The sequence below is a fragment of the Alnus glutinosa genome, chromosome 14 (genome assembly GCF_958979055.1).
Source record: "Alnus glutinosa chromosome 14, dhAlnGlut1.1, whole genome shotgun sequence".
Lineage (NCBI taxonomy): Eukaryota > Viridiplantae > Streptophyta > Magnoliopsida > Fagales > Betulaceae > Alnus > Alnus glutinosa.
In genome coordinates, this window is record NC_084899.1 from 25496648 (window position 1) to 25511950 (window position 15303).

Sequence of the window (15303 nt, forward strand, 5' to 3'; positions counted from 1 at the left end):
AAATGCTCTGATTTTCTGTTTGTATCAAAAGCCCCCCAACAGTTTGCTTATAAAGGAGTATTAATTAAAGCTCTTTCCTTTTGTATTTAAGGCATTTAATTAATTAGTCTTTGTTGAAAATTGAAAAACAGCAAATTAAAATCGAAAATATTGAGGTTGGATATTAAAAATAATGAAAGGCTTTTAATTAAGAAAAGTTTTCTTAAGCAAGTTAATTTATCAGTTTTAATTCTTTTTTTTTTCTTAACGTCCTCATATATTCCAACCGATTAAATTTTAGGGATTACGTAGGTTTGTCTATTTCTTAATAATTAAAAAGGTCTGGTGATCATCATCTTGGCACAAAGCGATGCAAGGTTCATCATGTAAAAGCCCTCATGAGCTAGCACAATATTCCGTGCTTCAACTAATTGCAAATAATATTATAGTTGTCTGTGCATTTGACTGTGCAGATTAGAAAAGTTCAAAGGAGTAGAAACAAAACCAGACCACCGTGCCTGTCATGGCACTTTTTAAGAGGAAAACTCCAGGAACTATTTCGGAGTTACTGTGAAACTCGAAGAGCAAGTACAGTTTTGGCTAATAACAAATGAGAAAATAGTTGATTATAATATAGATCATAAAAAGTAAAGACTGAAGAGGCATGAGCTAGATATGACAAAATTGTCTATAAAAAGGGTATCAATAATTAAGATAAAATCCCAAACACTCTCTTTCTCTCTCTTAATTAGCTCGCTCGCAATGCTGAGTCGTCCAATTCAAAGTTCAATCCCTGAAAATGAACCCAAAAGAAAAAGAAAAGTTAATAATAATAGAATTGGGTTAATTTATACATAAGGTAATTATATAATTAATATCCTAATGACTGCACAAAAGGGATGTCGAGTTTCAATTGCATGAGACACTGAAATGGCAGTGACTATGTCACGCAACCGTGCGCATTGTAGGCTGTATCATAAGAAAAAAGTCTGTAGACTCTGGAGTCAGGACACTGAACCACACAGTGTCAACTGTGGGCAATAAACTACTCATGCGCGGATATATTATTTCAGAGCCATTTAATTCCTTTTTGCAATATTATACTTGGTTGCTAGGGTTTTTGGTCAACACCTCAACAGTGGGATATGTGTCTTGATTGTTTTTTTTTTTTTTTTTTTTTTTAGAGAGTGCCGGTCAATCCTGTTGTATTATGATATCATCACAAGATTTCTATGGTACATAAAAGTCACTAAATTCTCTTTTATTTGTGAAAATTCGAGTTAATATGTTTTGAAGCTTTTCTACAAGAAAAAGATTTGAAACAATTAAGTAGTACTGACTCAACGCACCCCCATTCTCCTTGTATGTTAAAATTATAGATCGCATACGTATTTGGATTAAAAAAATAACAAAATATTGGAACCCTAATTTCAGCAATAAAAAAATTATTATAATCCAGCACCTCATTTCTGCCCTACAATCTACATTAGCATGATCAGATGGTCACCGATGAAATAATTTAATCAAAACATTCCCAGAGCAGCAAGATAATTAATATAGTAATAATAATAATATGATGACAATAATAACAATAATATAATTAGTATTATTCGTATTATTATTGAACAATAGCAGAAATAATGATAATGATAATTATGACAGCTCTTAATTATCATGATTATACTTAAGAGTTTGGAGATGTACCTGTGACGGCTTGGGGCAAGTTTGTGATCCATGGAAGGGAAGAAACCCTAAGAGGGGTCAATGGTACGGCGGTCGTCCCCAGCAGCGGCCCTAGATTGCTGAAACTGACTGAGTTGCCCTATGCTTGCCGAGACATTCATGGCCAAAAGGCTTGCATCATAGTTGTTCCCCGTATCAAAGCTCCTGATTATCTGCTGCTGATCCCTGGGAAAGAACTGGTGATGGTAGTGGTGATGGTCCCGGCCGCCGCCAATCAGATTAATCCCCAAGTTTTGCTGGTGATTGTGATTGGTGGCCGTTGCGGCAGCAGCGGCGGCGGCAATTAGGCCGTGGCTTGTGATGCCCAAGTTCTGGTATTTAGAGAGTTCAGATTTGGCGCAACTGAGGTCCATCTGAAGTTGGCGAAGTTGGTGTTGGAGGAGAGAGATGACTCCCACGCAACCGTAGACGGGGTCACGGAGACGCATGTCAGCCTCATAGGCGAGAGAATTCACGGCGTCCTCGCGCTGGTGGGGGTGCAACTCGTTCAGAAGCTTCGTCACGTTGCTTGCCCCAAACACTTTGTGCACGTTTGCAAATTTTTGGGGTTGGTCCGGTGGGAAATATGGTGCAAAAACGCACTCCGGCTGGCATTTGCGCCTCAGAAACTTGCACGCTGCACATGGGGAATTTGATGACGATGCCATGTTCCACTTTCTCCTCTGCAAATCAAACGAGATCCAGCATCCAATGTGACAATGATATAAGAGAGAAGGGGCATTAGAAAGTTATGAAAAGTACAACGAAATGAAAAAAGAGTGAATTCTATCTAAAGAAGAAATTTTACTGATACCATGATAGGCAGAAACAATTAACAAACAGAACATGATTTTAGTTTATCAAGTGTAAATATTGACGATTTTAATCTTGGGGACGAAGAAATAAATAGGGGAAAAATTACTTAGTGAACTAGCTAGAAGAAATTTAGCGAAATATTTAGTTTAATAATAAATGAAAAAAAAAAAAAAAAAAAAAAAGGCCTAAAAGAGTACAGAAAATAAGTTACAGTCTATGGCTCAAAAGCGGTGCAACTATAATTGTAAGGTCTAAAAAAGGGTCTAACAGCACCAATCAAACTTAGAATCCGCAAGATCTTAGACCAAGTGAAAAAAAGAAAGAAAAAAAAAAATCGAAATCAAAATCAATAGGAAATATACAATTAATAAAAAGAAAAGGATTTATTAATTGGCGTAAGGTGGCGGCCGGCCTTACATATAAATGAGAAATATTGACTTCCGTGAATAAAAATATAGTTAGTTAATGTAAAATACGAATGATATATATACCTTTGCAGGATCTGGTGGTAATAATACTGATTTTCTTACCTGATTTGTCTTCAGAAGGAATCAAACCAAAATATTCTTGGTTGTGGCAAGAGTTTACGAGATCTGGCTGTAAAAGATGGAGGTAGGTGTATGGTCAAATTGCACAAATCAAGCAAGAAACACACAATATTCCCTGAATGACATATTATACAATAGTTCCACTTCTCTCACCACCCAGAAACCCTAAACCCAGAGGTGGAGATATAACGTTTTACTTTAGAAGGAGAAAATGGGCCTTGAGAGAGAGAGAGAGAGATCAGAGGAAGAGGAAGAGGAAGAGGGTTTGAGTACCTTTGTGTGGTAGGGTTTGGAGAGGGAGCAGAAAGTAATTGGAAAAGGAAGAAAGGTAGATTTTGAGTACCCGTTTAGTGGGATTGAGGGATTGGATCTCGTGAAGAGGAAAGGTTATATATATTTCACTCTTTCCAATGAAAAGTTTGGAAGCAGATCTTGCTTGAATTTCATACAAGTGTATATTACTTCAATTTTTCCTTTAAAGATATGAGACTTTTAAGAGAGGGTTTGATTGAAGACCTTGGGATGAACAAACTGATCATGATACTAGCTACCACATCATACACCAATGGCTATAAAAATGAGAAAGAATTGATGAAAAGGATAGATGTGAAGACTCAAGAGAATAAGAGTTGTCTGATTCTGACTGAGGGGAGATCTTGGGATGATGGAAGAGTCTCCTTCTCCCCCTCTAATTCTTATTCTTCTTCCTGCCTTGGGAGTCTAATAAAAAAACACAGGAAAATGAAAATAAATAAATAAATAAAGTAGGGAGAGAGTATTCCTACTTCAAGACGTGGGGCGGCCTCGATTTCTTCAGTCAAACCTTTTTCTTTCTTCAAACTACTGCTATACTATTATTGAAATTGATGATGGTAGATGTGGCTGATGAAAATGGATGGATGATCTCCCAAAGCTAGCCCTTGAAGCTTTTCACAGTCGGCTCCTCTTTTTGCTCCCTTCCTTGGTCTTACTTGGTTGTACGTCCTTTGAACAGGAAATCTCTTTCCCTTTCTGTTTCCTTCTCTAATTTTTGTTGTCGGCTTTTCCTTGCTAAGACTCCTTTTAAGCCGTGGGAAAAATAATATTAGATATCTAAGCTTGCTGTTCATGCAAAATTTATCTTCTTTTTGGCGTTCTTATCGCTTCTAATTTTTCGCCGGAAAAACAAATGGCACGGAACATGCATATAAAGATGATGATCACAAGGACAGCTGTAGCAAGACAAGGAGAGAGAGAGAGAGAGAGAGAGAGAGAGAGAGAGAGTAGAGGGAGAAAGAGAAAGAATGAGAGTGGTGGGTGGGAGGTAATATCGGCGAGGCGGGGGAAAGTCCCCCAGAAGCAGAGGCTAAGGAGACGCGGAGAAAGCAAACACAGTGTGAGTTGGAGTAGAGATAAGAGAGTGAGCGAGAGAGTTGGGCTTTGTGGTTGTTCTTATTATTACTTCTTATTTAAGACACTACTATCAGAGATTTTGTTTGTAGCATGTTGTGTTGTGTAGTGACATGACCCATCTTCCTATCCTCTGAACAGTACTAAATAGTATAGGGGTAGCATCTTTTCTTTCTCTCACCAACAAATTTGTAGCCTTTCAGGTTGTGCTTTCTGTCCCCTATACCGTATGCCCTACCCTCTCTATTACCCTCAATTTTTTCATGTTGAGGAAGAAAAAGGTCCGTAATTATTTGCTTTGAATTGCTTGAAGCAAATCGATATTTTGTACATCTCTGTCGTCCTTGACCGTTTTCAAGGGTAAATTGGATGGTCCGGCCTCTCACCGCAATCAATTTCATTGTCAAAAAATCAGATCATGATCAGGACATTCTCATGGCTAGGTATCCAATATTATGCACAGCCTAAATTAAAACACTAAGCCAGAAGGGGATGAGTAGGATGTTTTTGTAAATTCAAGAAACACGTCCTTGTTCTGATCGAATATTCACTATTAAAAAATCCGTTAATTTTTACTACCTTAGTGGATATCGGATTAAAATGGTACAGACAGACGAATTTTAACCGTTAACATCTTTTAATTATTAATTATTTAGAATGAAGCAGTTAGTAATTATAAAATAGACAAAGACGATTAATAATCGTTAACTATATATATATATATATATATATATATATATATTAGAGAGAGAGAGAGCAAATCTACATTATTTTGGTATAAGGTTTCGTACCAAAAACTACAACAGGCTTAAAATAGTCTCAAAACCGTCTAAAATAGACTATAAATTAAAGAAGTCTAAAATGCTCATACGTACTTGATAAACAGTTATTGCAGTGCAGTTTAGACATAAATAACCACTAACTTGCTGTTATTCAAATTGACTAACCGCTTAATGAACGCTGTGCGGTTAATAGTTAGAAGCAATAATTACTAACCACCATAATTACCTATGGAGCCCCAGTACTTCTGATGGTGAACACCACGCAAATATCGACATTGCGTATCTGAAATCTGTTGTCTAATATCATAACTATGTAGTTTTGATACAGGTGCGATTTTAGTCTGTGTTGTTCCAATATTTTAACATCAGAATGTATAGGAAAACCCGTGTGAGACAAAGTAACAATAAAGAAAATGGCGAGAAGAAAAGCAATAATATTATTACATGTTCCATTTCAACTTGTTAGCATAGGTGTTAGAATTTTATTTTATTTATTTATTTATTTTTTAAAGAAATGAAGTGTTAGCATATTAGGCGTAACGATTTATCAACAAATTTATATGGATATGCAAGGATTAAAATAAGGGAAGAATCTGCTCAAAAGGTACAATTAAATTTTTTTTCTAGCTGTCAAATCAAAGTTCTTGATATCAAGGAGGTTTCATTCTTTTTTAGATGCAGCTAAAGATAGGACAATTTTTATTATAAATACTTACAATTTGGCATGTCGATCAGAATACGTATCACTTACCATTTAGTCAATATATAATTGAATTTATTTCTTTCAAATTTTATTGTTTAATTTTTTTATTCATGTTATAACCCGTAGGACCCATGGTGATTACCCAAAAAAAAATTACAATGTTAAAGAAGATTTAAGAGAATAAAAAAAAATAAACACAAAATTTACGGGTAATTCAGTACGCGCTACAAGAAATTTGATCATTAGCGGCCACTAATAATACACTATTAGTGGCAAGACACAACTCACCGCTAATAATTGCCACTATTAGTAAACTATTAGCGGCCACCTAACTGTGGCCGCTAAAAATTGACGTTAATACACAAAAATATTAATATTAGCGTTGAAATTCAGGTCGCCGCTAATAGGTGGTCGCTAATAACTTGGCGAGAATTCGCAAGAAATTCCAGAAAACTATTAGCGACAACATTATTCGCTGCTAATAACAAAACTATTAGCGGCGAGATATTGTCGCCGCTAATACTATTTTGATGTCGATATTTTGATAAAAAGTGATCATTATTAGTTGTGATATTTTGATGTCACCGCTAATAATTTATGTTATTAGCGGCCACTTATATAAGTGGCCGTTAATAATATTTTATTAGCGGCCAATTTTATAAGTGGCCGCTAATAGTTTTTTTAAAATTTAGTTCCACTTTTATAAACACAAGTTTACAAACTGATGTGACATTTTAAATGAAGTCTAAAATGCCCTCATCTGTTTTTTTTTTTTTTTTTTTAATACATCTTAGAAGAAAAAAAAATATATCTTTTAGTGTATTTTTTGTAAAGTTTTTTTTTTATTATTATTGTTATATATGGACCATTCTATTCAATTTTTAGTAAAGATTCAATTTTTACATCTAAATAATTTGGTTGTTGAACAATTAATTTTAAACGATCATTTGTTATACAATCAAAGGGTTTTGTCATTTCTCCCCTATCCATGGAAGGTTATTCTCGTTTTTTCTCACAAAGTCTGAGTACAGCCATAAGTTGCGACATGTTGAGGATTTTTCCATTTCCATTGACTCAAACCTTATATTGCATGGGTGCTCAATACTAAAATTACTGAAGTCACTAATTAATTGATGGCAGCTCAAAATACAATTTGAAAGAAATGACAAGGTCCAATTCCTTGCTTGTGATCAACCGCGATATAACATGCTTTGGATTTTTTAATCATCTCAGTGCTCTAGTCTCATCGATCGTGGTAAGATCGAATAATCATACAAACTTGGCTCTATGGATTCTGTATTAGTATGATCAATCCCAATAAGAACATCTGATCGATGATTTTGCAGCTATTTCGATCGATCATGACTCTATGAACTTTTTATTATTATTATCATTGTAAATTAGAACAGCCAATCGTAATACAAACATCCAATCAATCATTTTGCATTAGTCCGATTAATTGTGATAAGACCATCCGAACAATCCTTGTGCATAAGACTGATACTTGTGTATTGATCCTAATGCATATTAGTTCGATCGATCGTGATAGGATCGCATGATCAATCGAACATCCGATCTATCCTAGTGCATTAATTCGATCTAAGTTGACTCCATGAATTTTGCTTTAGTATGATCAGTCACAATAAGAACATCTGATTGATCCTTTTGCAGCTATTTCAATCGATCATGACTCTATGGATTTTTTACTATTCTTGTACATTAGAACTGTCAATCATAATACAAACATCCGATCGATTGTGGTAAGACCATCCAAACAATCCTTGTGCATAAGACCGATCATTGTGCATTAATCCGATCAATTGTGATAAGATTGTTGGATCGATTGAACATTAAATTGATCTAATATATGATTGATCCTAAGCACTAATTCGATCGATCGTGATATACTTTAGCCCCTTAAACTATGAACACATTTTCATTTAGGCCTTCAAACTTTAAAAATTGACATCGGGGCCCCCTGAGCTACTACCGCGTGTCAAATTAGACATTTTGTCATTTTTATGCTCAAAATGCCCTTGAGGTAATTAAAAAAATTACCATTTGATAAAAATGAAAATTATTAAAAAAAAAAACAAAAAAACAATAGGGAGAAAACTAAAAATACCAAAAAGGGGTGGCCTATTTCATATTAGCTTCATTGATTTTTGTTATTTTTTTTCAATTTTATTTTTTAATAACTCCAAGGGTATTTTGGGTAGACAAATGCAAACGTGTCTAATTTGACATACATTGGTAGTTCAAGGGCCCCTGATGCCACTTTTTAAAGTCTCGTAGTTTAAATGAAAATACAGTGTCGATTACAATAAAAAAAAAAATATAATCTATTAAAAATATAAATAAATAAACTTAATTTTTTTTTGTAATCAATACATGTGTTTCTATTGGGTATGATGTGGCAAACTAACGGATTTTGTTAACTTGGTGGATGAAAAACGAATTCAGGCAATGATTCGTAATTTTAGCTTATCAGAAGGACCCTAAAATAATTTTTTGTACCATAGGGAATGATTCTTTATTTAGACCAACCCAAGGATCAATGGTGCAATTATTCCAAAATTAGGTGACAACCACAGCGATCTCTAAATTCACTTTGATACCATAAGAAACGATTTGTTAATTAGGCCAATCACAGAGATTGATTGTGCATTTTTTTCTTTTTTAAAAAAATAAAATAATAAAAAGAATTGTTTTAAGAAAAAATGAATAAATTTCATTTTTTAGAAATATATTAACATATAATTAATTAAATGGAAAAAATTAAAATTAAAATTAAAAGCAAGGGCAAAAGCTGATAGCAAACGGTGCCATTTAGATTAAAAAAAAAAAAAGTGGGGATAGTGGCGCTAAATGAAAATTTCGCACCAAATTAAATTGTGGTATTTGGCCGTTTGCCCTAAATTTCTTATTCTAATCCCCTCTCTCTCTCTCTCTCCCTCTCTCTCTCTCTCTCTCTCTCTCACACATTCTCCTCTCTGTTTCTCACCTACTTCACTGCAAGAAGGATCAAAACTTGCTTCTTCTCGTTGCGCGTCTTCGTCTCATGACTTCCAATTCAATACGAGGCTCATCAAATCAACAATAGTGCATTTTCAGGTAGAGACTGCTGGTCATGGCTCTCTTCTTTCTTTCAAATGATTTATGCTTTGTTGTCACAATTAGTTTCTAGCTATTTTGGAGTCCCAGGCATATGATTGTTTTGATGTTTACTGTTGTGCTTTTTCGTACCACTCCCTTCCATTTAAAGTATGCGTTTTACATAGATTGCTATAATAAGAGTCATAATACTAGCCATCTTTTATGGTGTATATGTTCGATAATTTTTATGGATGTTCATATATGAAGGCTCCAAATTTGATATTGGCATTACTTATCCTTGGACCCACGGCGCCCGAAAACGAGATTGATGATTTGCATGAATTGTAGGATGAAGGCGTAAGAACTTACGATGCATCGACAAAAGAGACATTTAAATTACATGCGGCATTACTGTGGACAATAAATAATTTTCCTGCGTATGGAAACTTGTCTGGGTGGTCTACCAAGGGAAGCCTTGCATGTCCGGTATGTAACAAGAATACAACATTCAAGAGATTGAAGTATGGGAATAAGGCGTGTTACACGGGTCATCGTAGGTGGCTTCCTAAGGGTCATATATGGCGCCGAAAAAGAGAATTGTTCGATGGTACTGAAGAGCATAGATTAGCACCTAAAGAATTGTCAAATGATGAGCTGTTACGGCAACTCGATCACGTTACAGGTGTGCAATTTGGGAAAGAAAGTGGGACAAAGAGAAAGCGCACAAATGTTGAGTTGAATTGGACGAAGAAGAGTATTTTCTTTGAGTTACCATACTGGTCAACATTAAAACTAAGGCACAATTAAGATGTAATGCACATCGAGAAGAACATATGCGACAGTGTATTGAGTACATTGATGAATATTGATGGGAAGACAAAGAACACATACAAGTCACGATTAGATTTGCATGAGATGGGTATACGTAAGGAATTGCATTTGCAAGAAAATGGTGCAAATGTGAAAATGCCACTTGCAAAGTACACTTTGACAAGAGATCAGGAAAAAAAAAAAAAAAAAAAAGTTGTGTGATTGGTTGAAAGGAGTTAAGTTTCCAGACGGGTATGTGATGTGAAAATTTTAATTACTCGCAAGTGCACGAATCGTTTGCAGTTAATGGATTGCAAGTGCGAGGTCGATCCCACAGGGAATTGCGTTTTTGCAAACAAGATTTAAATCCAAATTAATTTAATCCTAACCTAGTTCCAAAAATTAAGAAATTGTTTTTGTGAATAAAAATCAAAAGCATAAACAAAATTAACTAGAGTGAATGTAATCAAATAAAAAAAGGCACTAAGGTATCGGAATCCGCACCCACTAAATCATAACAACATCTTCTCATGTTCATCAATACACATCCGAAGTTCTTACCGTACAAATCTTATGTATGTTTTACTATGCTTCATAAAAATCATTAAATCATTCAATGAATCCGTTCTTTGCACAAATCACAAAAGATATCCGGTTTAAACCAAATCATCAAATGTATCCGTAGAACGAAACACAATGAATATCCAACGTTTTGATAAATAAAAACCCAAGCAATCAATTATGTGAAACTATCTCAAATCATCACATGTATCCGTAAATCACAATAGATATTCAAGAATCATTCCACAAATTGAAAAAAAGTAAAACATTGAAAAAATTAAACCAAATAAAATCGGATAGTATAAACTTACATGAAAATATTGTTGCTCTTCAATGGTAAGGCTTCATCTTCAACCTTAGTTAAAAAATTAGCTACACATGACTATTGAAAATAAAACCTACCCTAAAGAAAAACTAAACTAAAAAGAAAAGAATATTTTGGTCTTTAGCTTCTCACCCTTTTTCTTGAGGCTTAGAGGTCTATTTATAGGGAGAAAATAAATCCTAGAATTCCTATTAAAATCGGAGGTTAGTCTCTGTAACGCCCCGAATTTGAGCCAGCAAATTCGTAAGCAGAAACCTCCGGTTTCCACGTGACGTTATTACATCAGAGATAAACTCTCGCAGCGGAATATATTTTTAACCAACATGCTTGGATTAAATAACACATTAGAGCTTTTAAATTAAATACCTCTAGATATTCATTAGAAAATTCTTATAACAAATACAAGGAAACAGGTGTCCATAATGACACAAAAGAATACATATAAATCATTAGCAATTTTGTCAATATAAAATGCTATAAACACAGAAGACTACAAACAAAATATAAACTATGCGTCCTTAGCTATAAAACCTCTTGAGTTCTGGTCTTTGTCTATTAACCTGCATTAACGGAATATATGTATATAGGAACAAAAACACAAAACAACCAAAGTGAGTCCACTGTTTCCAATAATACGGTGAATACTGATTTACTTAATAAATTCTCTTAACATGCAGTTATGGCTTTATAGCCATGCGTATAATGCAAATGTATGAGTTGTATGAATATGCATCGTAGTAACCATTTAGTTTGTATTTTATGATCATCTTTCTTCAGACCTCTCGTTCTAGGTTATCAGAACCCGTTCACGTCCGTTGCCTCCCACTTAAAGTCTTACCTGTTTTTACTGGAATCCTACCGGTCCCAGCATTAGTTATATATTAAGACTTCGGACTCGCACTTTTTAGGGTTCACTGATGAGCCTTTCTTCCCCTTGCTACTACATCAGCTTTGGTTTTTTAACCCCCCAAGTCAACTGATGCACTGGCTATCTTATCAGCCGTATTTTATTATTTTAGACACAATATGCTATGCATGATCGGCCACATGCAATGAACAAATTAAATAAAACAATAAACACAATATTATGGAAAAACCACCAGCTTCGTTCTCAGTAAGTATAGAAATACTTACAGCCAATTCATGCAGTCTCTCAAGTCATCATCTGAAAAATTATAGGTATATCCACACAAAGTGTTAACATCATTTAGCACAAATCCTAATTCTATTTATAAAACCTCTTTGCCTAATGTTATTATTATTCTTAGTTTTAACACTTAAACCATCCTCTAATATTTTTAATAGCACCGATTATTCATTTTCCATATTATTCTACATATGATTTAAACACTCAATAAATATAATATACATTAATAAGTTATTTATCAAAATATTCAATTCTATATTTATCAAAGTTATAATCTAAAATACTTATTAATTGATTTCATGTAAGTATATACCATTAAGTTAATTAAAAACCCAGAAACTCACATTAAGGATTTTACTAGAAAATCTAGTGAAAACGGTGAGTTTGGTCACGGGAAGTCGCCGGAAAGGTTACCGGAAAAGTCGCCGGAAGACTCTGCCGGAGACGGGTCACCGGCGGGTCGGGTCTCCGGGTTCAGGTCATGGTTGGATCACTGCTGGGTCAGGCTCAGCGGGTCTGGGCTGAAATTGGTTCGTGGGCCGACTGGGTTGGGCTTGCTTGCTGGGATGGGCTGGACTGGGCTCAGCTACTGCTTGCTGGACTGGGCTCACGGGTCACGGGTTGGGCCGGGGTTCACGGGTTCAGCTGGATCGTCTGGGTTGGGCCGAGGTTCACGGGTCTGGTCTGAATCGCAGCTGGAATGGGCTTCTGGGTCGGTGGTCTTCACGGCTGGGTCATGGATCATGGCTGGATCACGCACGGGTTCGTTGGGTTCATGGTTTCACGGCTGGGTTGGACGGGTCGTGGTTCACGGCTCCACGATCGGGTCCTGGGTCACGCCGGGATGGGATGGGCTCTGCTGGGTGACGCCGTCCGCCAGCCATCGGTGCTGAGTTGTGGGTTTTGGCTGGGCTCACGCCGGATCTTCGGGTTTGCTTGGGGTTCACGGCTTCGGGTCTCTCATCTTCTCTCTCTCGGTCTGCTACAATCGGCCGGGACTCTACTGAAGGATCGGCCGGATCTCCCTCTCTGCCTCTGTTTCTCTCTTCATTTCACTCCTTCTTTCTCTCTCAAATTCTGCTTCTCTCTCAATTCTCTACTTACTCTTAATCTCTTGCTTGCTTCTATTTCTCATCTCATCTCATCTCATCTCATCTCATCTCTTTCTCTCAACTCACTCTCCTACTCTCAATCTCAATTCCTCATATGCATCGGGACAGCAAAGAATAAGAGACAGTGGGGGAGGAAATTAAGAAGATCAGAAGGAAGAAGCTTAGTTCATGGGAGGTGCGAGTATTTTCTGAAGGGAAACAGACAGTTTTAAAAGAATAAGTGTCGGCAAGAATGTCGGCAATGGATTATAGCAGGTGGACGGCTGATTAAAAATAATCAATTTATGAATAAATAAATATAAACACTGTCGGTGGAAGAGAGTGTCGGTAAGCATTTTATCAGAAAATGCATCGAATCACCTGCAGATATTATTGCAGATTTAGGTATTTTTACACTAGGTCTTTATTAATAATAATTCACTAGAGTGTAATTTTAAACCCGTTTTGAGTCTAGTTCGTTTCATAGGTAATATTATTATCTCAATAATATTTAAACATAATAAATTTATAAACCAAATATATATTGTACATATTACACATTAATATTATTTATTAATATTATTATGCCAATTAGTCTACTGAATAATTCCGTCAGTCTATTCATTTAATCTTAAATTCTAGTTTAAGACATTAATTGCATTACTAAAAATCTGGGGCGCTACATTCTTCCCCCCTTAATGGAATTTCGTCCCCGAAATTCGTAAACTATGCTTCGCATAAAGTTTACACTAAGTAGGAAAGATTTAGATTCTAAAATCTTAAGTCTAGTGATACAGATTTTTTTATGTGAAGCATCTAATTTATTAGACACAAAAAAAAAAAATAAACAAGTATACCGCACCGTGTGATAGTTATCAAATATAATATTTTAAGCTCATAATAACAAGAAGTATAATAGATCAAACAAATGTGTAGCTTGAAGAAGGGAAAATATTCATTTCTCATTATAGGAAAATTTCTCGTACAACAAATCCCTTTTATGAGGATGTTTTCTGATAATCTTGGTGGAAAGCTTGCCAAATGAGAACATGGAAGCCTCGAAGGAGAGGAAGGTGGGGAAGGTGAAGAAAGCAAAGAAGTCAAGGCAAGCAATCCGGAAAGGATATGAGTGCGGTACTCATATCGTGGTGCTCTCTCTCTTCTGTCACAGATCGCCATCACCGGATTGAGAGTAGATGCTAGAAAATTTTATGGTGATGCGAAGGAAGAGAAAGATACTTCATCTCAGAAGCATGATCAAGGATAATCCTGCTTCTAGATGTTAAGATCAAGGATAGTCCTGCTTCGTTGTTTGTGAATCTGGTTGTGATGCTGCATTTTTCTTGATTTAGGTTTGAGGTGGTGGTACTACATCTTCTATCTCAGGAGCGATGATAAGTTTAGACCAGAAGAAGATTTGGCTCTCAAAGTGTGAAGGGTTGAGAGCTGAAAGGTGTGCTTTGCAAGAGGGAAGACGAATGAATTTATAGAGATTTGAGAGGAAACGGTGCAAGTGGTGCCGACAGTGGGTCGTGAAACGCTCTCTCCTTTTCTCGGAATGCTCATCCAGCTCTATCTCGAGATGCTCTTCCAGCTCTGCAAGGTGCGAAAAGTGCGGCGAGAAATCCGGAAAAGCCATTGGGTGAATTCGGAATTCGAGAAGGTGAAAAGGGTGAAAGTTGAAAAATGAGAGAGCTCGTGATTCGAGAGCTGTCTGCTAGTGGTAGTGGCAGCTACGCTCAGAATGACGTTTGATTAGACTGCGTCTCATTCACTGATTAAGTTCTCTTTTCTTCCTTCAGATCTTTCGAATAACCGCTTCATTTCTTTCTTTTCTCCATCAGGTCCTTTGAGGAGTATCATCATTTTCTTAGTTTTCCAAAAAAAAATGGCTTCTTCATCCTCTCAAAATAATCTTGATCTGAATGCTGCGCCTGTAGTACCAGAAATTTGGCGCCCATTGTTCCTATCTCAGAGAGGTCCTCTTCTGACTAATGACTCTGTGATGCTGAGTGATGCAGTAGCTGCATCTGTAGCTCAAGGCATCATGACTCCTCGAGATGAAAAGTTGTTGGCTGATAGGACCGATGCTCAAGCCATCAATGATTCTTTAGCATTCAGTATTCAGGGTGCTTCTTCGGTTTCCAATATGGCTCGCCGTCTGCAAGTTCGAGGGAACGAAATTCAAGCGTTGAAAGTTCAAATCTTGACTTTGCAGCGAATGTATGTGGACTTTAGGCGAAGGAATCGGGTTCTTCAGCAGGAGAATAAAAGGTTGAAGAAGGTGGTGAATTCCTATGCGAAAGACTTGGAAAAGAGGTATGCTGACTTGGA

At 36.2% G+C, this 15303-nt stretch overlaps 1 protein-coding gene and 1 long non-coding RNA gene across 4 annotated transcripts; both read right to left on the minus strand.

The window, feature by feature from the left end:
• Positions 1–618: 618 nt before the first annotated feature.
• On the minus strand, positions 619–4417 carry LOC133857681 (protein ASYMMETRIC LEAVES 2). Of its 2 annotated transcripts, XM_062292979.1 has the most exons (4): positions 3851–4417; positions 3048–3114; positions 1684–2384; positions 619–772 (listed from the first exon to the last, which is right to left on the minus strand). In XM_062292979.1, the coding sequence occupies exon 3, from the start codon at positions 2367–2369 to the stop codon at positions 1731–1733; it is 639 nt and encodes a 212-aa protein (XP_062148963.1). In that variant the 5' UTR covers positions 2370–2384; positions 3048–3114; positions 3851–4417; the 3' UTR covers positions 619–772; positions 1684–1730. The 2 variants fall into 2 exon arrangements, with proteins under 2 accessions (XP_062148963.1, XP_062148964.1); XM_062292980.1 differs by lacking the exon at positions 3048–3114.
• Positions 4418–11082: 6665 nt separating this feature from the next.
• LOC133857085 (uncharacterized) lies at positions 11083–13844 on the minus strand. 2 transcript variants are annotated; one of them, XR_009898297.1, is made up of 3 exons: positions 12223–13196; positions 11866–11896; positions 11083–11291 (listed from the first exon to the last, which is right to left on the minus strand). It is a non-coding gene; the product is annotated as an uncharacterized LOC133857085 (long non-coding RNA). The 2 variants fall into 2 exon arrangements; XR_009898296.1 differs by lacking the exon at positions 11866–11896 and having other exon boundaries at positions 12223–13844.
• Positions 13845–15303: the final 1459 nt, after the last annotated feature.

Excerpts from the sequence above, each read along its gene's own strand:
- LOC133857681 (XM_062292980.1), bottom strand. The coding sequence starts at position 2,369 with ATGGCATCGTCATCAAATTCCCCATGTGCAGCGTGCAAGTTTCTGAGG.